Source organism: Eriocheir sinensis, chromosome 19 (genome assembly GCF_024679095.1).
Source record: "Eriocheir sinensis breed Jianghai 21 chromosome 19, ASM2467909v1, whole genome shotgun sequence".
Taxonomy (NCBI): domain Eukaryota; kingdom Metazoa; phylum Arthropoda; class Malacostraca; order Decapoda; family Varunidae; genus Eriocheir; species Eriocheir sinensis.
In genome coordinates this window covers 6,861,431-6,884,434 of record NC_066527.1, presented here as the reverse complement: position 1 = coordinate 6,884,434, position 23,004 = coordinate 6,861,431, and the positions used below count along the sequence as shown (strand labels likewise).

Below are 23,004 nucleotides of genomic sequence, written 5' to 3'. Positions count from 1 at the left end.
CTCCTTCCTTTCTTTCCTTGTTCCCTCTCCTCCTATACCAACTTAACATAATCACACTACTGTTTGGATTATAAATACTAACTTCACATGTAGACCAGCGAATTCCAGACATAGAATACTGATTTCCCTTCTTTTTTTCTCCTCCTTCCTCTCTTTCCTTTTTCCCTCTCCTCCTATACCAAAATAACATAATCCCACTACGGTTTGGATTATAACGTCTAACTTCACATGTAGACCAGCAAATTCCAGAGACATAGAGTACTGTTTTCCTTTCCTTCTTTCCCTCTCCTTCCTCTTTCCCTCTCCCTCCTCTGCTTCCTCTTTCCCTTTCCTTACTAACCGAACATAATCCTGCTGTTGTTTGAGTCACCACTTCTTCACAAATATATAACTAAATGCCTGGCAGTAGGAGGCGCACACACACACACACACACACACACACAGTTTTTTGCGCTTTCCTCCCTTCCTCCTATCCTTTCGTGTGTGCGTGCTTGAGTTGATAAAATGCCAAAATGAGTAACAGGTTGGATAGGAAACATGTAAAGGACAGGGCTGAAAGGAGTGAGGAAAACGTGAATGTGTATATCGAGAAATGTTTGAGGGACAGGACTGGAAGGGGTGAGGAAGGTGTGTTCATATAGTAGTGTGTTTCTTGTGGTTAAATGCCGAGAATATTAAAAGTTTTCAGATGCTAAGAAGATTGTAATTGAGGATGAGAAGCATCACTGAAAGGTATAAAGAAGGTGACTAGGTTGATGCTGCATTGTTGTTGTTGTTGTTGCTATTGTTGTTGTTGTTGTTCTTGCTACCTTTGTTGTCTGATTAAGAACTGCTGTCCTTTAGAGATTATGGTTTGATTTTGTTTATCTGAATTACTAATGCCTGACAGAAACTCATGAAATCTGTAGTAAGTGAACTGGACGAGTCATAATTGAAGTTTTATCAATGGGCCGTATTACAAGTCAAATCCAAGAAGTTTCGGGTCCCTACAATGTTATTCATCCTGAACTCTGTATGGACCCGAAACTTCTTAGACCTGACTTGTAATACGGCCCATAAACTGAAATCTGTATGGACCTGAAACTTCTCGGACTCAACTTGTGGCCCAGTGTACAACGTATGAATGATGGTAAAATAGTATGTGGAACGAAAATGCTAATGTCTGAGGATATAATAAAAAGAAATTACTCGTACATCATCTTAAAACTGTCGACAATAAACCTCAGAAAATATGATAAAATAGTGTTCGGAAAGAAAATGCTAATGTCTGAGGATATAATAAAAAGAAATTACTTGTACATCATGTTAAAACTGTCGACGATAAACCTCAGAAAATATGATAAAATAGTGTTCGGAAAGAAAATGCTAATGTCTGAGGATATAATAAAAAGAAATTACTCGTAGATCATCTTAAAACTGTCGACAATCAAACTCAGAAAACAGAGGCTCCTGCAAACTGAGTATATTAAAGTAAACGATAAAAATAAATTCTGTAGAACTAAATCAGATCAAACTATGAAATTAAAACTGAAGACTCAGATCAAGACAAGAGTTGACCTTATGAGGAAAAATACAAAAATATATGAAAATAATCTGAGTTGGATCATAAATTAGCATCAAAACTTAAAAAGGCAATTGGAGGAAGTTAACATCAACCACTCTCTACGTGCCGTGAGTCGCTACACACCAAAGACGATCAGACAGCGAGCAGCGAGTAGCGGGCTTTTTTTATTGTTGTTTCCCTTTTTTTGTGCCCTTGTGCTGTCTCCTTTACTGTAAAAAAATAAATAAATAAAAATAAATAAAAATAAAAATAAAAATAAAAACATTAACCCAGTATCAGCGACGGGCCACATTTTTGGTTTTGCCGTGTACCAGCGATGGGCCACACCTCTGACTTGACATCAACCCCCCAAAATAGAGGATGCACAAAGTGATGGTGAATGTGTTGAGATCTACTACATAATGATCTGCGTAAGTGATGATTTTTTCTCATTAATTCGCTTAGAGGAGACTTTAAGAAACATGATCCCCGCAGCTACTGGGATAAGCTTACTCTGAAAACGCAATCTGCCTTCACACTGTAGGAGGTGATCGAACAATTTTTTGGCAACATAACAGACACGACATCCTTGACACACTGCCCATCATGTCTTCCTATGTCGGGGAGTATGCTGGTGTATGAAAAAGTGTTTGTCTGTAGCTCAAAATCACAGACGGATGTTCAGTTAACCCCTTGACTTTGGATTTCTTACCAGAAGACATCACCAAAGTACAAGAATGGAACAAAAAGTGGCTGCTACAATTCAACGAAGAAAAATGTAGTCATATCCAGCATACCAATACCACATGGGAAACACTCCACTATCCACCACAGAGGCAGAGAAAGACCCGGGAGTGAATGTTACCAGGCTACCAGTGAAGGCGAAATCCGTGCCAATCGCAGGGGACGGGTTAAACGGGTGATGTCTGGTGGTTGATTCAGAGTCGGGCAACACAAATGCAAACCACAACACAGGTTTCGTTTGTTTCCGCATGTCACTGGAAGATTCTATTAAGTTTAGGGTGACGTTTCTGGTAATCAACAGGTTATACATCGCAATATCACCGGGACATGAATTTTCACGGCACCTCCTTGAGTAACGAAGACCAAAAACTGGGAGAAAACGAGCAATAACAGGAACAAGAATAAAAATAGGAGTAGGAGCATGAGACGAAACTTAAAACACATCGTAAAGAAAGGGAAATCATGAAAAATTCTAAACATAAAACAAAAAAGTCTGAGAAGTAAACAACACAAAACAAAACGAAAAATATAATCTATTCATAACTAATTACTACTATTACTACTACTATAAAAATGGCAGAATGACCTACTAATGCTGGATTGATCTTAACCTAAAGTCGTACCTACATCTACAATAGTCTAAATTCATAACTGTTCTTGCCTGTGGCCTCAGAAGGTGAAGTGTTCGCTCTCTCCCCTTTCTGTGATTCCCTCCTTAATACACCATAGCTCATCATAATCATCAGTCACCATCATTTCTCACCCTCACTGCATCCACTACTACTGTGATTCTCTTCTTTATCCACCATAGATCATCATAATCATCACTGTCATCACCATTTCTCTACATCACCACTACTGCAATTACTTTATCCACCATAGATCGTCGTAATCATCATCGTGTTATAAATTCTAAAAACTTTCTGCTATATTCTCTTCTCAGTATCTCGTTTCCAGGCTACAGGCAAGAACAACTACATCAACTATTACTATTACTACAACTATTATTACTACTACTGTTACTGTTATGTTTGGCTGCTGTGGGTGATCAAATCATTGCTGTCATCACCATTTTCTACATCACCACTACTGCAACTACTGTGTGCAGCCCGGGTAGCCTCATTAACAGGACACAACACCTTTTGCATGCCTCTTATATTTGTACAATGTCTTACGTATGTTCCAGTTGGTTTTGGATCCTCTTTCTGTCGGTAGTCCTTTATGCAGCTAATAGGATCTAACACCTTTTTAAGAGGACGTAACACCCTTTCCACACCTCTTATATTTGTACAATGTCTTAAGTGTGTTCCTGTTAGTCTGGATTTCTCTCTTTTTGTCTGTAATCATTTGTGTATCCTTTGCATTTTGTTTCAATAGGATCCAACTCCTTTTCAATAGGATCCAACACTTTTTGCAAGCCTCATATATTTGTACAATGTCTTAAAAGTATTTCCATTATCTTAGGACTCCTCCCTTTCTGTCTAATCCTTTGTGAATCCTGTATATCGTCTTCTAATAGGATCCAATACCTTTTCAACAGGATTCAGCACTTTTTGCAAGCCTCATATATTTGTACAATGTCTTAAAAGTGTTTCCATTATCTGAGGACTCCTCCCTTTCTGTCTAATCCTTTGTGAATCCTGTATATATTCTTCTAATAGGATCCAATACCTTTTCAACAGGATCCAACACTTTTTGCAAGCCTCATATATTTGTACAATGTCTTAAAAGTGTTTCCATTGGTTTCGGACTCCCTTTCTGTCTAATCCTTTGTGAATCCTGTATATCGTCTTCTAATAGGATCCAATACCTTTTCAACAGGATCCAACACTTTTTGCAAGCCTCATATATTTGTACAATGTCTTAAAAGTATTTCCATTATCTTAGGACTCCTCCCTTTCTGTCTAATCCTTTGTGAATCCTGTATATATTCTTCTAATAGGATAAAACTCCTTTTCAATAGGATCCAACACTTTTTGCAAGCCTCATATATTTGTACAATGTCTTAAAAGTGTTTCCATTATCTTAGGACTCCTCCCTTTCTGTCTAATCCTTTGTGAATCCAGTATATATTCTTCTAATAGGATCCAATACCTTTTCAACAGGATCCAGCACTTTTTGCAAGCTCAAATATTTGTACAATGTCTTAAAAGTGCTTCAGTTATCTTGGATTCCTCTTTTTCTATCTGTAATCTTCTGTGTAGTATCCTCTTTTCATATGATCAAATACCTTTTCAACAGGATCCAACACTTTTTGCAAGCCTCATATATTTGTACAATGTCTTAAATGTGTCCCAGTTACCTTGGATTCCTCTATTTCCATCTGTAATCCTCTCTGTATCCTAAGTATCCTTTTCTAATAGGATCCAACTACTTCTAAACAGGATCCAACACTTTTTGCATGTCTTATATTTGTAGAATGTCTTAAATGTGTTCCAGTTGTTTTGGATTCCTCTTTTTCTATCTGTGATCCTCTGTGTATCCTAAGTATCCTTTTCTAATAGGATCCAACAACTTCTTAACAGGATCCAACACTTTTTGCATGCCTCATATACTTGTAGAATGTCTTAAGTGTGTCCTCATTGTCTTGGATTTCTTAATTTCTGTCTGTGATCCTTTACATTGTCTAAGTAGGAGAGTATCAGGACACCTCTCCTGGAATTGACCCCTCTTTCGGCCACTCCTCCGAACTCTTTTTTATAGGAGCAGTGATTAGCGGGCTTTTTTTCTTTCATTATCGTTTCCTTTTTTTTGCCCTTGAGCTGTTTCCTTTGCTGTAAAAAAAAAAAAATCCTATGATCTATCTACGAACCACTCTTACGAATTAATGGCTACGTTCAACATTTTTTTCCCTCTGAACACTTTTTTATAGGAGCAGTGATTAACCCGGTAGCAGCGACGGGCCAAATTTGTGGCTTTACCGTGTAGCAGCGACGGGCCAAATTTGTGGCTTTACCGTGTAGCAGCGACGGGCCAAATTTGTGGCTTTACCGTGTAGCAGCGACAGGCCAAATTTGTGGCTTTACTGTGTAGCAGCAATGGGCCAAATTTGTGTCATGATATAAACCCACCAAAATAGATGATACATAAACTAATCACAAATGCTGTGATATATATTATGAAATGATTTGTGTGAGTGATGATGTTTTCTCATTTTTCTCGCTTAGAGGGGCCATTAAGAAACATGATCCCCGCTGCTACCGGGTTAACAGGCTTTTTTTCATTATCGTTTCCTCTTTTTTGCCCCTGAGCTGTTCCTTTGCTGTAAATAAAAAAAATTAAAGAAAAATAAAAAATCATATGATCTATCTATGAACCACTCTTATGAATTATTGGCTACATTCAACATTTTTTCCCTACCTAATTTTAAGAGCATGGCATAAATAGGCCTAGAAAAAAAGTGACTGGCAGTGAAGTATGTAGGAGCTGAGACTTAAAACAGTGTATAGATTGCTGTTTCAAATGGCTACATCAAACATAACTTTCTTTTTTTCTGTTAGTGATAGCATGGCATAAACAGACCCTTATAACAGTACAGTAAACCCTCGATATAACGGACTAACTGGGGGGAATTTCGGTCAGTATTATAAGATACTTTCGCTTCTCACATCAGCTATTTCTAAAGGCTAAAGAGGGGGTCAATCGGGTTCTAATGAGTGTTCCTTTAGGTTCATGGTACAGAAGAAGGGTCCAACTACCACCAGGGACATAAAACTACCCCTGGAAATGCCCACAACTCTTACGAAAGCCTTGTCAAATATGTGTTCTTGGGCGGCGAAATATTTTATAATACGACCCAGTATGGCCGGTATTATATAAGACACCTTCGCTTCCCGCATCAGTTACTTCTAAAGGTCAAAGAGGGGGTCAGTCGGGTTCTAATGAGTGTTTCTTTTGGTTCATGGTACAGAAGATGGGTCAAACTACCACCAGGGACATAAAACTACCCCTGGACATGCCCACAACTCCTACGAAACCCTTGTCAAATTATGTGTTTCCTAGATTCATGGTAGTACAGAGGAAGAGTCACACTACCACCAGGGACATAAAACTAACCCTGGAAATGCCCACAACCCCCATGAAAGCCTTGTCAAATACGTGTTTTTGGGCGGCGGAATGTCTTATAATACGACCCTTAGTCTGCTAATGCCGAAAGTCCATTATAAGCGGCAGAAATTTTAAAATATGTAATTGGAAGTGAAGTGTGGAGAATTTAACAAAGGCAGAAAACAGTTTAAAAGCTGCCACTGGTTCTCGAGTTGGCAATAAATGACATCTCTTAGTGAGGAAGGGGTTGGAAAGCCTCTGTTCAACTCCATACTCCCTCCCTTTCTTTCTACCTATAAATTTCTTTCTGCGTATTATCGAGTCAATTTTTTCAGCTACTTTTCTTTAATATACCAGTGTCTGAATTCCTGTTTGTACATTATTTTCAACAGCCTGTAGAGTCCATTGCTTTTCCATCCATTGCTCTACAAATTACAATGCACACAGTAGTATTTACCTTTGTACATAATGCTAAAAAAATATTAAAGTGAAATCTGTCTCTGTACATATTCATTTGTTATATATTACGGCATCTATAGCCCTTTCTGTACACTTTAGTTCCCATATATTACGCTGTCTGTACACTGAACTAGAACATGTTACGACATTGTATGTATATCTAGCAGTATAATGTGTGGCGAATATACCTCTACGTGTGTACCCCTCCCTGCACATTATTTCCCATACGTTACATCGCCTTGAGTATTTTCTCTTCTTTACCCTGGGGCCGGATTCATTGAGCCACTTACGAGACCTGTTATTGTTAACCCGGTAGCAGCAACGGGCCAAATTTGTGGCTTAACCGTGTAGCAGCAACGGGCCAAATTTGTGGCTTAACCGTGTAGCAGCAACGGGCCAAATTTGTGGCTTAACCGTGTAGCAGCAACGGGCCAAATTTGTGGCTTTACCGTGTAGCAGCGACGGGCCAAATTTGTGGCTTTACCGTGTAGCAGCGATGGCCAAATTTGTGGCTTTACCATGTAGCAGTGACGGGCCAAATTTGTGCCATGATATAAACCCCCCAAAATAGATGATGCATAACCTGATCACAAATGCTTTGATATATATTATGAAGTGGTTTGTGTGAGGGGTTATTTTTTCTCATTTTTCTCGCTTGGAGGGACCATTAAAGAAACATGATCCCCGCTGCTACCGGGTTAAGAGGCTGGTAATTCCATCCACTATGAACGCTCTTGATATTTAGACAACTTCATCTTGATCTTCTTCTTGATCTTTAGGTGATTCATCAAGCCACGTACGAGACCTGTTGTTGTTAAGTCTGCTGGTAACTCCATCCACTATGAACACTTGATCCTTAGACGACTTCAATGGCAATGAATTTAGTGACGATCATTACACTTCATTCATTGTCATCGGAGCTGCCTAAACACAAGGATCATGAGTAGAGGACAAATTTACTAAAAGACTTACCAATGACAGGCCTTGTAAGTGGCTTGGTGAATCCGGCCCCTGAACTGGCAGACTTTACAACACAGTACATATTCACAAGGCATATTGGCATGTTTATATATATATTACTTCTCTGCACTCTTTCTATGTAAACATATTCATAGTATTACTCTTGTTTAACCTTTCCTGCATGTATTTTCTCACAGCTTATTTTGCCTAGAGTATTTTCTTTACCCTGAATTAGCATGCATTACGACACAGTGTGAGCTATTGTATTTACTCGGAAGATCACGTGTGTTTATATAGCGCTTCTCTGCACTTTTCCCTCGTATAGTTGCGGTATTACTCTCGCTTAACCTGCCCTGTGTATATTTTGTCATAGATTACGTCACCTACTTTCATAACTGTACCCTGAATTAGCGGACTTTACGACGCAGATCGCAAGTGTTATATATTGATTCTCTGCACTCTTCCCTTGCATAGAGGCAGTGTTACTTTTTCTTAATCATCCCTGTATATATTTTTTCATAGATTACGTCACCTGCTTTCATAACTGTGCCCTGAACTAGCGGACTTTACGATGCAGATCACAAGTGTTTATATATTGATCCTCTTCACTCATTTCTTTTATGATTACAAAAGCTCGTCATTTATAATCCTATCTCCGTACATATATTTTCACATCACACGTCATCTATATTTCACCCTGTACAGAAAACTAGCGGACTGCATGACGTGGTACAGATTATATTTCACCGCGGCAAGTCCTAGCGTTTATATTCATTCACAATTGCACTTTTCTCGTACTGTTCCGGCATCTATAGTCACTGTATACGATATCCGATACAGGCTACGATGCCATTGCAAGCTCTCGTAAAACAATTCCCTTATTAATCTATCTATAGTATGTGTTCTTAAAAGTAATCTCTCTCTCTCTCTCTCTCTCTCTCTCTCTCTCTCTCTCTCTCTCTCTCTCTCTCTCTCTCTCTCTCTCTCTCTCTCTCTCTCTCTCTCTCTCTCTCATCACCCTTCAGACCACAAAAAACAACCTTAACAAACTGTATTTTAAGGGTGATTTTGTAAGGTCTTAAGGGTGAGTTTTGTTCTGCAAGGGAGTGTTTTTAAAAGGGTGTGTGTAGAGGGAGTGTAGTTTCTCAGGGTGTGAAGGGTGAGGGTGACTACAGAGCGAGGGTGACCGGGTGTAGGGATGTTTTTATGAGATTTAAAAGGGTGAATGTAGCAGAAGGGAGTGTAGTTTCTCAGGGTGTTAAGTGTAAAGGGTGAGGGTAGTGAGAAGGGTGTGACAGGAAGTATATTTTTAAGTGTGTATAAATGTATTAGGGTGTAGCTTTTGTAGGGTGAAGAGTAAAGGGTGTGTGTGTATTTATTTATTTATTTTTTAGATTTGTGTGATTTTAATTCTTTTTGAGCCAGATTAACACAAACTGGGTATACTTTTTCTTTTTTCTTTTTTTGACACTTTCCTTGTACATATCACACACACACACACACACACACAGAGACAGAAGAGGTGTAAGGGAGGGACGCACTTCATCACGGGAGAGACACATCAGCGAACACAAACAGCTTCAGAACAAGAGGATAAACAAGAGGAGGAGGAACATAAGGGAGATGAAGAGGAATATGAGAAAAAGAAGCAAGAAAACAAGAGGATGAGGGAGAAAGGAACAAGAGGGGAGAGAAGAGGAGAGCAAGAGGACATGAGAGGAGGAAAGGGAAAAGAGTAAGAAGAGAAAAAGATTAAAAAAAGAAGGAAAAGACATTAAAAAGAAAGATAAAAAAAGAAGGAAAAGACATTTAAAAAGAAGGTAAAAAAAAGAAAAAAACATTAAAAAAAGAAAAAGATAAAAAATAGAAGGAAAACATTAAAAAAGAAAGATAAAAAAGAGAAAGAAAAGACATTAAAAAAACAGAGAAAATAAAAACCACAAAAAAAAACAGGAAATAAAACAACAAACAAACCGAGTGAGAGACAGAGAAAAAAAATAAAACACAAACACACACTAAAAATTAAAACATGGTAAACACACACACACAAACACACGTACATACATTATAACACGCATACACTCTCCACTATCAGAAAAATGGTGTTAATAGTGGAGGTGACGGTGGTGGAGGTGGAGGTGGTGGTGGTGGATGTAGAGGTGGTGATATCATCCATTTCGTCATCCACACTCACCCGCTCCATTATCTACATCATCATCATCGGGTTAAGCATCATATATACTGTCATCCTTCCTGCCATCTCTTATCTATCATCCGTCATCCATCTTATCAATCCCTATCATCATCGCTTGAATAAAAAGGAGACAAAAATAAGTAAAGAGAAAATAAAAACCAAACATGTCATCCGGCTTCTTGTAGTCTCCTCATATTCTTTTCTATCCTTCTGAACGTTATTTAGCATCCATCATCATCCGTTTCAGCTTCTTTGTATCATTTATTGTAGCGTTTATCATCACCCATTTTAAGCATCTTCTATCATCCATTTTTATCATCTATTTATCATCCGTTTCAGCATCCATCATCGTCCCAGCATCCATCATCGTCCATTTCCAGCATCTTCTATCATCCATTTCCAGCATTTCTATCATTATCTATTTTAACATCTCTATTTATCATCCGTTTCAGCATCCATCATCATCCGTTCCCAGCATTTTCTATCATCCATTTTTAACATTTCTATTTATCATCCATTTCAGCATCCATCATCATCCATTCCTAGCACTTTCTATCATCCATTTTTAACATTTCTATTTATCATCCATTTCAGTATCCATCATCATCCATTTCACCATCTTTGTATAATTTATTTTAGCCTTTATTATCATCCATGTCCGGCATCTTCAATCATCCATTTCTAGCATCTTTATTTATCATCCGTTTCAGCATCCATTATCATCCGTTTCATCATCATTGTATCATTTATTTTAGCCTTTATTATCATCCGTTCCCAGCATCTTTTATCATCCGTTCCTAGCATCTCTATTTATCATCCGTTTCAGCATCCATCATCATCTTTATCACTCTTTATGGGAATAGTGCCATTGTATTCTTTCTGTTACCTGTTTTATTTTTCACCGTTAAGCTGCCTCCTTTATCGGTAAAAAAAAAGGGGGGGAGGGGATGTTAAGACGCCTCCTGCCTCCACCGCCTCTACCCAATTTTGAGTTTTGAATTTGGACGCTCTTCTGTTTTTTCACTCTTGGGGAGCAGCGACATGGCAGGCTTTTTTCTGTATATTTTTTGTGTATTTTTTGGGTAGACGTATTTTTTGTACTTATATTTTCTTTCTAGTATATATTTTTTGTTTTTTTTCTGTATATTTTTGCATCTATAAGTTTTGGTGTATATTTTTTTACCCTGAGCTGCCTCCCTTCCTCTAATAATAATAATAATAATAATAATAATAATAATAATAATAATAATAATAATAATAATAATAATAACAGACAACTGGTCCTCGTGTTGGCAGCAAGTTGGTGGGTGCATCACTAAGCACTTGGTAAATATAATCATCAACAAAATCGACTCTAACAAACCGACCAAGGTGAGTGTATTTGACTTATCCGTTATTTCCTATACAGTGAAGGAGGCAGCCTGACACACACCCCAGAAAGAGACAAAAGATCAAACAAACCCCCCAAAAAACAAAGGTCAAATCATGTCCAGTAAAAGCATCATGTCATAGCCCAAAGGAAAGACATGATGAAGCTTTTGCCATGTCGTGAGTAATGATTTTGACGCTCATTAAAACGGATGACAGCAGTAGTGAGGGCGAGTTGTCACTGTAGCGGATGATAGAGTGATGGTGAAGTTAAGGGTCGCTGAAACGGATGATAGTTAGAGTGATGGTGATGAGTTAAGAGTCACAAAACGGATGATATTTAGTGATGGTGATAAGTTAAGGGTCGCTGAAATGGATGATCTTTTTTTTTTTAAGGTAGTTGTGTGATGAGTTGAGTCGCTGAAACGGATGATAATAATAGTGGTGTTGTGGTGAATTGAGTCACTTTAGCGGATGATCTGTATTTTTTTTATAGTGGTGACGGTGATAAGATGACAGTCACCAAAACGGATGATAAGAAGTGGTGTTGTGGTGAATTAAAATGACATGTAACAACCTCAACTTCACCTCACTTCTCTTCTCTTCTCTTCTCTTCTCTCCTCTCCTCTCCTCTCCTCTCCTCTTCTCTTCTCTTCTCTTCTCTTCTCTTCTCTTCTCTCCCTCCTCTCCTCTTCTCTTCTCTTCTCTCCTCTCCTCTCCTCTAATCTCTCCTCTCCTCTCCTCTCCTCTAACCTGACCTCACCTCACTAGAATGGATGATATACTGACGGCGATGGTAGAAGGTTGACAATCACTGAAACGGATGACAATAGCTCTGGTGTTGGTAAGTTGACAGACAGGTAACGACTCTCACTTCACCTCACTGTAATGGATGACTGTAGTAGAGGTAACGGTAGTGAGTTGACAGGTAACATCTCAACTTCACCTCACCTCACCTCACTGTAATGGATGACTGTAGTAGAGGTGACGGTAGTGAGTTGACAGGTAACATCTCAACTTCACCTCACCTCACCTCACCTCACTGTAATGGATGATAGCAGTGGTGGTGATGGTAGTAAGATGACAGCTAACAACTCCACCCTCCCTCATCTCACCTCTCCTCACCTCACCCTGCCAGCTCACACCCCGAGGGCCCGTGTGAGGGGGGTGAGATGCAGCCGCAGCACCTGGGCGTACGTGAGGGGGCGGTACACCTGCTCCGCCACGGCCCTCACCTGCTCATCCCAGCCCATGTCTGTCGGGGAGGTGTGGCATTAGGATGGATAGTTGGATGGGAAGAATAATGAAAAATAGAAAGAAGTAAATGATTCTAATCAGTGGCGGCGCCAGGAAATTTTCCTTGGGGGGGCTGAGGGGGGGCTGGGGTAAAATGTGGAGGGGCTTCACAAAATGTCATCAAAGTGAAGAAATAAAATATGTAGACATGTGTAAGTACATAGTTAACATGGCAGAAAAGAATGATTCTATATGAAGTTAATACAATCTGAGGAAGAATAGTAGAAGTTAAGAGCATAACAAACAACCCAAGAACTTTAAATCAAGATGTTACTTTAAAACTATGCGCCTGATCTGGTGATTGGCAGCAAATGTGTCTATAATACCACCAATGTTCAGCTGTTTGGCCCTCCTAGAATTAATTGATATTACAGCAAGGTTGCTGGTGCAGTCGTTGCCACTGCTGTTCCTCAAGTATGTCTTGAGGAGCTTCAGACATGAGAAGCTCCTCTCACAGGTGGCTGAGGTGACAGGGAGGGTCACTGCAATGCAGAAAAGTTTATGCAGATCCATGAAGGCGTCCTTGTATGGCTCCAGCATGGCTGCGAGCTCCAGTGGTGTGAACACTTCCTGGGCCTTGTCTCTCTTCCTAGCTATGAGTCTTTTCAATTGGTGGACCTCCACTGCAAGATCATCCTCTGCCACTTCATAATTGGCTGCCATTCCTGACAGCACTTTGTCCAGAAATGAAGTAATGTTTTGGGTTCCAGGCAGAAGCACCCATCAGAACATTGCAGGCATTAGATGAGAATCGCTTGGTCAGCTCATTCTGTAAGCCCGTAATTCTGGCAGCAATATTGGGGGGGCTGAGGGGGGGCTTGGCTCATTATTGGGGGGGTTCCAGCCCCCCCAAGCCCCCCCTTGGCGCCGCCACTGATTCTAATGCCTACTAAAAATGACTTTCGAAGAATTAAGAGGAAGAAACTAGAGGATAAAGTAGTAAAAAAAATTAGAAAGAAAATAGATGAAAAATACAAAAAAAAATCAAAGGGATAAAAACTAGAAATAAAAAAGGAAGAAAATAGAAACAGAATCAGGAGGGAGAAAGCGGAAAAAAAAAGAAGTAGAAAAAGAATAATGAAGAAGAAAAAATTGAATTAAGGAAAAAATTAAACAGCAGAATAAATCAAACAAAACAAATACCAAACAGAAACAAACAAACATATAGAACAAACAAATATAGGAACAGTGATTTGCAGGCTTTTTTTAATTATTGCTTTCATTTTTTTTTTTTGCCCTTGAGCGGTTTCCTTCGGTGTAAAAAATAAATATATAAATAAAAAAATAAAAAAATATAGCAAGCCTCATCTACTCACCTTCCTTCTTCACCACCAAGTGCCTGATGTCCGGGAACTCAGGACTCATCGGCGAGAAGACCGGAGACTTCAGGAGACCAACCGGCTCTAAGATGGGGCCCTCCTCACACCCCTCCTCCTCCTCCTCCTGCTCATCCACCTCCTCCATCATCTCCTCCTCCTCCTCTTCCTCCTCCACATCCATGGTCGCCTCGTCCTCATCCAGTGGCTCCTCGAATATCTTCTTGGTGGCAATGAGCGATATTTTGCAAGGTATTTTCAGCGCTTGTTTGAGGCTCTTGACGGCACTCTTGGCCTTGAATGTTGGGGTCACCTTCTTCCTCCTCCTCTTCCTCTTCTTGGCACTTGTGGGTCGCTTGCTGCCGGCTGGGGACTTCGGGGGAGGGTTGGTCAATGCTGGGGTGGCGGGTGGAGGGGAGGAGTAGAGGCGATGGATGTCGGCATATAAGTCGTCAGCTTCGTCCTGGGGTTGGGGTGGTTTGGTGGCCGGTGGGGGTGTGCTGGGGTGCGCCTGGGAGGGGAGGGGGAGAGGTCAATGATGATAACGATGACTGATAAGAGTAATAATGATAATAAGAATGATAATAACAGATCGCTGGGGTGCGCCTTCAAAAAGGTTAATAATGATAATGATAATGATAATAGATTTGATGATGATAACTTATACTATTCTTTCTACATGACGCTGGAAATACATAGTTACGTCTGTGTTGTATAAGGCAGTAACATCTCAAGTGACCATTAGAGGTACTGTTTGTGAGGTAGAAGGAAGAGTAAAGAAATTGTGTTGTATATGACAGTAACATCTCAAGGGACCATTAGAGGTACTGTTTGTGAGGTAGAAGGAAGGGTAAAGAAATTGTGTTGTATATGACAGTAACATCTCAGGTGACCATTAGAGGTACTGTTTGTGAGGTAGAAGGAAGGGTAAAGAAATTGTGTTGTATATGACAGTAACATCTCAGGGGACCATTAGAGGTACTGTTTGTGAGGTAGAAGGAAGAGTAAAGAAATTGTGTTGTGTAAGGCAGTAACATCTCAGGTGACCATTAGAGGTACTGTTTGTGAGGTAGAAGGAAGGGTAAAGAAGTATTTTGAGGGTCCTGAAGTGAAAAAAGATAAAAGAAAGGGAAAAGAAAATAGGACAGACAGACATGATAGACACGAGACAGACAGATGGACAAACAGGCAGACAGAAAGACAGGAAAAGAACAAAAAGAAACAAGATAAACAGAAAGACAAAGTAAAAGAAAAAGAAAAGAGGATAGACAGACAGACAGTAAGAAAGGAAAAGAAGAAAAGATAAACAGAAATACAGACAAACAAAAAGTAAAAAAGAAAAGGAAAAAAGGATAGACAGACAGACAGTAAGAAAGGAAAAGAAGAAAAGAAGCAAGATACACAGAAAGACAAAAAGATAAAGAAAATAGGATACGCAGAGGCAAGAGAGAGAGAGAGAGAGAGAGAGAGAGAGAGAGAGAGAGAGAGAGAGAGAGAGAGAGAGAGAGAGAAAATCAAAAAGGTAAAAAGAAAAAAAAAAGGGAAAAATTAATAGCAAACTACCCACCCCACCCCACACACACACACACACACGCACACACACCTTGGTATGTGCGTATAGCTTCTTGATATCCATGTACGCCTCCTCCTCCAGGGTTGCCGAGCGCTCCACCTTCCTCTTGTTGGGCCGTGACGGAGGAATGGCAGCAGGAGGAGCAAGAGGAGCAGGGAGGAGGCAGAAGGAGGAGGGGGAGGAGTCTTCAAGCTCAGCCTCCCCCAGGAACTCCCTCACCATGACCTGCGCCTCAATCAGTTCCTCTTCGCTCACCTGGATGGAGGGAGGACAGGTGTTATTTTTTATTTTACTTTATTTATTTATTTATTTATTTTTTTTTTTTTACATCACAAAGGACACAAAGAACACAAAGGAAGAACAAACAACAGCAGACCTGCTGGTCCTTACGAGGCTGTTTGTGACAAGCTACACTAACTATCTAATCAAAGGTGGAAGATGAAGGACAGCAAAGGCAAAGGCTCCTCCCCACCCCCCCATCCCTCCAGCCAAAGCTGGCAGGAAAGGAAAAAGAACCATGCAGCATGGAAAAACTGCATGGAATTTATGTAGGAAAGAGGAAAGAACTACCATTACTGTTGCCACTAACCGGGCGATAAAAGCGGACAAGGACACCAGTATTCGAAAGAACTTAACGTTATTACGACAATGAGTAATATCTTAGTTGCTGGTTGGATTCAAAACACTTGTCTAATCTATTCTTGAAGGCCGTAACTGTTGTACTATCAACGACATCACAGGGTAGAGTTCCAAACATTAACAACTCGATTGAAGAAGAAGTGTTTAGCTTCGTGCGACGAGAATCTTTTACCACTTATCTTCAAATTGGGATTTCTTCTTGTTCTATTTGATCAATCAATTGTAAAGTAATCTTCCGCATTAATATCACTGAATCCTTTGAACATTTTAAACACTTCTATTAGATCGCCTCGCATTCTTCGTTTTGATAGGCTGAATAAATTTACTTCTTTAAGCCTTTGTTCATATGACAAATTTCTCAACCTAGGAATCATCTTTGTTACTCTTCGTTGAACCCGTTCCAACTTTTCTATGTCTTTTCTGTAATAGGGAGACCAAAACTGTACACAGTACTCAAGACGGGGTCGAACCAACGAATTGTACAGTTTTAATATTACTTTTTCGGATTTATTATTAAAGACTCGTCCGATTAAGCCAACCATTTTGTTTGCAGTTTTAACTACCTCTGAACAATGCTGACCAGGCTTTAAATCGCTTGATATAGTGATTCCAAGATCCTTTTCTTTACTTACTGCAGAAAGTTGTTGGCCATTCATTACGTACCGAACGCAATTGTTATTTTTTCCGATGTGCAACACTTTACATTTGTCAACGTTAAATTTCATTTGCCGTTGACTGGCCCAACGTGCAAGTTGATCTAGATCTGATTGTAAAGCTTCTTCGTCGAGTGTCGCAGTTACTTTACTAGCAATTTTTGTGTCATCAGCAAATTTTGATACTTTGCAAGTGAGCCCATCATCGATATCATTAACATAAATTAAGAAGAGCATGGGGCCAAGCACTGATCCTTGAGGTACGCCGCTTTTGGCATCGAGCCAGTTAGATGTAACACCGTTTAGAACTACTCTCTGTTTCCGCTCAGCGAGCCAGTCCACAAGCCAATTGTGAATGTTACCCGAGATACCGTGCGCCAATAGTTTGCTGAGCAATCGTTGGTGGGGGACCTTATCAAATGCCTTTTGAAAATCCAGATATATGATATCTACTGATCTGCTTTCATTGAACACCTCAAAAATATAATGAAAAAATTTAAGTAAGTTAGTTAAACATGAATGTTTACTACGGAAGCCATGTTGCGAATTATTTATTATATTATTTTCTTCAAAGAATTTCACCATATTGTTGCGAATGATAGTCTCCATTAACTTACAAACAATCGATGTCAGGCTAATTGGTCGATAGTTTCCTGGATGAGACTTGTCCCCCTTTTTGAAAATTGGTGTGACATTTGCTAGTTTCCAATAAGATCCAATTCAATCTGATCCAATCCAATCCATCAAAGGATACAGCTGTGTTAAATGGCCCACCTCTGCCACTGGTAAGGTACGTTCATAGATTTATACACAGAACTGTTCTAATTGGTTCTTCGGTCTATGATAAAATAACTAGTCTGTGAGATTATGTAGCTTTGTGAGTAGCGAGCAGCGGCCTTTTTTTTATTTATTATTGTTTACTTTTTTTGTGCCCTTGAGCTGTCTCCTTTGTTGGAAAAAAAAAATGTAAGGTAGAAGAATTAACTATCGTGTAAGTTCCATAATCCCAAAATTGACTTTTCTTTCGGCCACTCCTCTCCAATCTTTTTAGGGGCGGCAGTAAGTAGCAGGCTTTTTTTTTTTTTCATTATTGTTTTCTTTTTTTAAGCCCTTGATCTGTCTCTCCTGTAAAAAAAAAAATGGTGTAGGAGTGGTGTGGTGATGGTGGTGGTGGTGATGATGGAGTGTAGAGGGATGGGGGTGGTAGTGTGATGACGGAGGTGAACTGAGGGTTATGTGGTGGTGATGAAGTGGTGAGGTGGTGGTGGTGCAGTGTAGGGGGATGGGGATGGTAGTGTGATGACAGAGGTGAACTGAGGGTTATGTGGTGGTGATGAAGTGGTGGTGGTGGTGGTGGTGCAGTGTAGGGGGATGGGGATGGTAGCGTGGTGACAGAGGTGAACTGAGGGTTATGTGGTGGTGATGAAGTGGTGTGGTGGTGGTGGTGGTGGTGATGGAGTGTAGAGGGATGGGGGTGGTAGTGTGATGACGGAGGTGAACTGAGGGTTATGTGGTGGTGATGAGGTGGTGAGGTGGTGGTGGTGATGGAGTGTAGAGGGATGGGGGTGGCAGTGTGATGACAGAGGTGAACTGAGGGTTATGTGGTGGTGATGAAGTGGTGAGGTGGTGAGGTGGTGGTGATGGAGTGTAGAGGGATGGGGGTGGCAGTGTGATGACAGAGGTGAACTGAGGGTTATGTGGTGGTGATGAAGTGGTGTGGTGGTGGTGGTGGTGGAGTGTAGGGGGATGGGGTGGCAGTGTGATGATGGAGGTGAACTGAGGGTTATGTGGTGGTGATGAAGTGGTGAGGTGGTGAGGTGGTGGTGATGGAGTGTAGAGGGATGGGGGTGGTAGTGTGATGACAGAGGTGAACTGAGGGTTATGTGGTGGTGATGAAGTGGTGTGGTGTGGTGGTGATGGAGTGTAGAGGGATGGGGGTGGTAGTGTGATGACAGAGGTGAACTGAGGGTTATGTGGTGGTGATGAAGTGGTGTGGCGGTGGTGGTGGTGGTGGTGATGCAGTGTAGAGGGATGGGGTGGTAGTGTGATGACTGAGGTGAACTGAGGGTTATGTGGTGGCGATGAAGTGGTGCGGTGGTGGTGATTGAGTGTAGAGGGATGGGGGTGGTAGTGTGATGACAGAGGTGAACTGAGGGTTATGTGGTGGTGATGAAGTGGTGAGGTGGTGGTGGTGATGGAGGGTAGAGGGATGGGGGTGGTAGTGTGATGACAGAGGTGAACTGAGGGTTATGTGGTGGTGATGAAGTGGTGAGGTGGTGCCGGGACCCAGAAGACGAACAAACAGAGGAATGACCATAACAGCACAGTCGTAAACATCTGATAGGACAAACACTAACAAGGAGGGTAACAGATATACAAGAGTCATAAACATCTGATAAGACAAACACTAACAAGGAGGGTAACAGATATACAAGAGTCATAAACATCTGATAGGACAAACACTAACAAGGAGGGTAACAGATATACAAGAGTCATAAACATCTGATAAGACAAACACTAACAAGGAGGGTAACAGATATACAAGAGTCATAAACATCTGATAACACAAACACTAACAAGGAGGGTAGCGGAAACAGATACCCTACAGAAAGTAGATACCCAGTAGGCGGGGTCTGGGTAGGTAACTCTTGATTTACGCGAGTATTGTGTCCTTGAAGAGGTCGCGTAAATCAAAAACAAAGTAAATCAAACAAGAGGTAGGTTTCTATCGAAAAATAAATATTCACTTCATTCAGTGGAGAGAGAGAGAGAGAGAGAGAGAGAGAGAGAGAGAGAGAGAGAGAGAGAGAGAGAGAGAGAGAGAGAGAGAGAGAGAGAGAGAGAGAGAGAGAGAGAGAGAGAATATCCATATCACCGAGATATCCACTCAGGCACTCAGTCTCAGCCTCACTCGTGTGAGGAAGAAATGAGGGACACCATGAGCGACTGGCTAGTATTAGTACCGGTACCGAGCAGTCTGGTACCGCTACCGTACCATATAGCTGGTACCGTTAGTACTGGTACTGGTACCGGTTCCTGCACACCCTTATTGTTGAGTAGCGCGGCAGCGTGGGTACTGTATTGTTGTTCAAGTGGCACGCGGGAAGAACTGAGCTCAGCTGTGTGGCCATGGCGCCATGTGAGTCCAGTTGCGTGAGACAACTGGTGGCCACTCCATAAAATATCGCGTATAAGTGGAAAAAACGTGTAAATTAAACATTTATTTGGATTTTCGACCCCGTGTTATTTAAAAAACGCTTAAACCAAACTCGCGTAAATCGCGAGTTACCTGTATCTGTTTCCGTTACCCTCCTTGTTAGTGTTTGTCTTATCAGATGTTAACGACTCTTGTGGATAAGTTTGATAATGTGAATAAACTTGGATCATCACAATAAATCACACTAATCAAACAATACAAACTCATAAATGGCATAGAAGAATCAAGGAATAAAGAACTATCACTGAGAAGGAGAAGAGACAACAGTAAGCCAGGAGGTCATGAGAAATAATTAAGAGAGGGAACATGTAGTAATGACAGAAGAAAGTACAGTAAATGCATAACACGGGAAGGGGGAAGGGATAGATAAGGGGGAAGAGGGAGATGATGGAGAGAAAGGGAGGAAGAAACAGGGTGAGGGAAGGTGTGTGAGAGAAAGGGAAGAAGAGGGAGGTAAGGGAGGGAAAGGAAGGAAGAAAGAGGGTGAGAGAAGGTGTGTGTGAAAGGGAGTGTGTAGGAAAGGAGGGAGAAAGGGAAGAAGAGGGAGGTAAGGGAGGGAAAGGAAGGAAGAAAGAGGGTGAGGGAAGGTGTGTGTGAAAGAGAGGGTGAAGGAAAGGAGAGAGAAAGGGAGGGAAAGGAAGGAAGAAAGTGGGGGAAGGAAAGGAGGGAGAAAGGGAGGGAAAGGAAGGAAGAAAGAGGGTGAGGGAAGGTGTGTGTGAAAGAGAGGGTGAAGGAAAGGAGAGAGAAAGGAAGGGAAAGGAAGGAAGAAAGTGGGGGAAGGAAAGGAGGGAGAAAGGGAGGGAAAGGGAGGAAGAAAGAGGGTGAGGGAAGGTGTGTGGGAAAGAGAGGGGGAAGGCACGGTGAGAGAAAGGAAGGGAAAGGAAGGAAGAAAGTGGGGGCAGGAAAGGAGGTAGAATGGGAGGGAAAGGAAGGAAGAAAGAGGGTGAGGGAAGGTGTGTGTGAAAGAGAGGGGGAAGGAAAGGAGAGAGAAAGGAAGGGAAAGGAAGGAAGAAAGTGGGGGAAGGAAAAGAAAGAGAAAGGGAGGGAAAGGAAGGAAGAAAGTGGGTGAGGGAAGGTGTGTGTGAAAGAGAGGCAAAATGTGTATGGAGCCTTCAGGAAAAAATGGATGAATGACCACACACACACACACACACACACACACACACACACACACACACACACACACACACACCTGCGTCAGCGCCTGCAGCCACAGTGTGAGTCCCGGCTCGGGGGTGGCGGCGTCCAGTTCCAGGGAGATGAGTGCCAGGGCCAGCAGGGACGGCCGCACTGACCCGCTCGCACCGCACCCCACCGCCCGCCACAGCCGCACCGTCAGCCCCTCCAGCTGGTGCGTCGGAGAGCCTTCACCCCTGCACGGACAGACAGGGAGGGGGGGTTAAGGAGGAGAGGAGGGAGGAAGGAGGTGTTTGTATATATACGGACAAACTGCTTACCTGCCTGTGTTTTTAGTTAGTACATGAAAGCAAAATAAAGTAGAATAAAGATCAGGTAGAAAGTTAAAAGGTAAGGTCGATTAAAATGAAATGGAATAGTCAGTTGAAATGTTAGAAGTCAAAATAAGTTACTCAGTTGAAAACCAATATATAGATAGAGATAGATAAATAGATAATTGTGAGGAAATATCTGCAAGAGGCCTACTGTTCTCCTGCAGACTCCTTAGTATATGCTCTTAGGTACCTGAGGGCAAGGGGGCGACAAAACTGCTGGTGCTGGTGGAGGTGTTTGGGCGCTGTGACGATGGCAAGGGCGTGGAGGACCTGCAGAAAGTCAAGCACGGTGGTGGAGGGGAGGCACCACGATAGCTTGTCCAGCAGCACCCTCTCCATGCGCAGCAGCTCCCTCGCCGAGCACCGCATGGCCCCTCGGCACACCACCTCCTCCGTTGATGGCACGTTCTGAGGAGGGGGGCGAGTTAGTTAGTGGTGGTGGTGGTGTTGAGGTGTGGTGTAGTTAGCATATGTTGGTGGTGATGGTGATGGGGTGTGGTGGTTGTGGTGAAGATTCCAGTGGTGGTTTAGGGACAGGAATCGTGTGGTGGGGATGTGGTGTATTGAAGTGGTGATAAAATTATGGTGTGGTGGTGGTGGCGATGACAATGTAGTGTAGGGGAATGGAGGTGAAGTGGTGAGGTGGTGGTGGTGGTTATGGTGGTGTGTGTGGTGATGAGGCAGTGGTGATGTAGTGAAGAGGGTACTGAGAGGGTTGTGGTGATGACGAAGTGGTGATGAAATGGATGTTTAGTGGTGATGTACATGGTGAGGTGGTGATGCTTATGTAAGGGGATGTAAACAGGGGTGAGGTGGTGAAAAGGGGTGGTGAAGGGAGACTAATAGCAGTGGTGATGAAATTAAGTAGTGGTGATGATACTGTAGGGAAATATTGAAGGGGGAGGGAGAGGGGGCTGTACTGTGTCTGGAAACGTTGTGGTGGTGGTGGTGACTGTGGTGGTGTGTGAAGGGGGGCTAACAGCAGTGGTGATGAAATTAAGTAGTGGTGGTGATACAATGGGGAAATATTGAAGGGGGAGGGAGAGGGGGCTGTACTGTGTCTGGAAATGTGGTGGTGGTGGTGGTGGTGGTGACTGTGGTGGTGTGTGAAGGGGTGCTGTAAGGGTCATTAGTGGTGATGATGATATGCCTAGTGAGGTGGTGGTGATAATGGTGATGAAGGGGTGGTGTGTGACTATGGAATGGTTGTGTAGAATGGAGGAGGGGGGGTCTCTCTCTCTCTCTTTTCATTCATTTCTCCCCTACACTTCCTCACCTTCTTTTTCCTGTCCTTATCTCTCCCTTTCCTTCTTCCCCTTTCTCTCACATGCCTTCCCTCACCTTCTTCCAAATTCCTCTCCCCTCCCCACCTCCCTCTCCCCCTTTCTCCCTTCCCCAGCCCTTTTCTTCTCTCTCACACATACTTTACCTTCCCCTCTTCCTTCCTTCCCCTCTCTTCCAACACAGATACATATAGGCAGTCT

The 23,004-nt window shown here is 41.9% G+C and overlaps 1 protein-coding gene across 6 annotated transcripts in view; it reads right to left on the bottom strand.

Annotated features, from left to right (window-relative positions):
* The window catches only part of LOC127000629 (cyclin-I-like), a 72,815-nt gene continuing 49,811 nt past the window's right edge, over window positions 1-23,004 (bottom strand). For 2 of the 6 annotated variants that reach the window (XM_050864566.1, XM_050864565.1), the window contains exons 4-8: window positions 21,711-21,928; window positions 21,202-21,382; window positions 15,531-15,755; window positions 13,928-14,438; window positions 8,668-12,570 (exon numbers count right to left, since the gene is read on the bottom strand). In XM_050864566.1, coding sequence (XP_050720523.1) covers window positions 12,455-12,570; window positions 13,928-14,438; window positions 15,531-15,755; window positions 21,202-21,382; window positions 21,711-21,928 — 1,251 coding nt within the window. In that variant the 3' untranslated portion in view covers window positions 8,668-12,454. Of the gene's footprint in view, window positions 1,774-8,667; window positions 12,571-13,927; window positions 14,439-15,530; window positions 15,756-21,201; window positions 21,383-21,710; window positions 21,929-23,004 lie in introns of those variants that run through there. The other 4 variants (XR_007754354.1, XM_050864569.1, XR_007754353.1 and 1 more) reach the window with 4 other exon arrangements.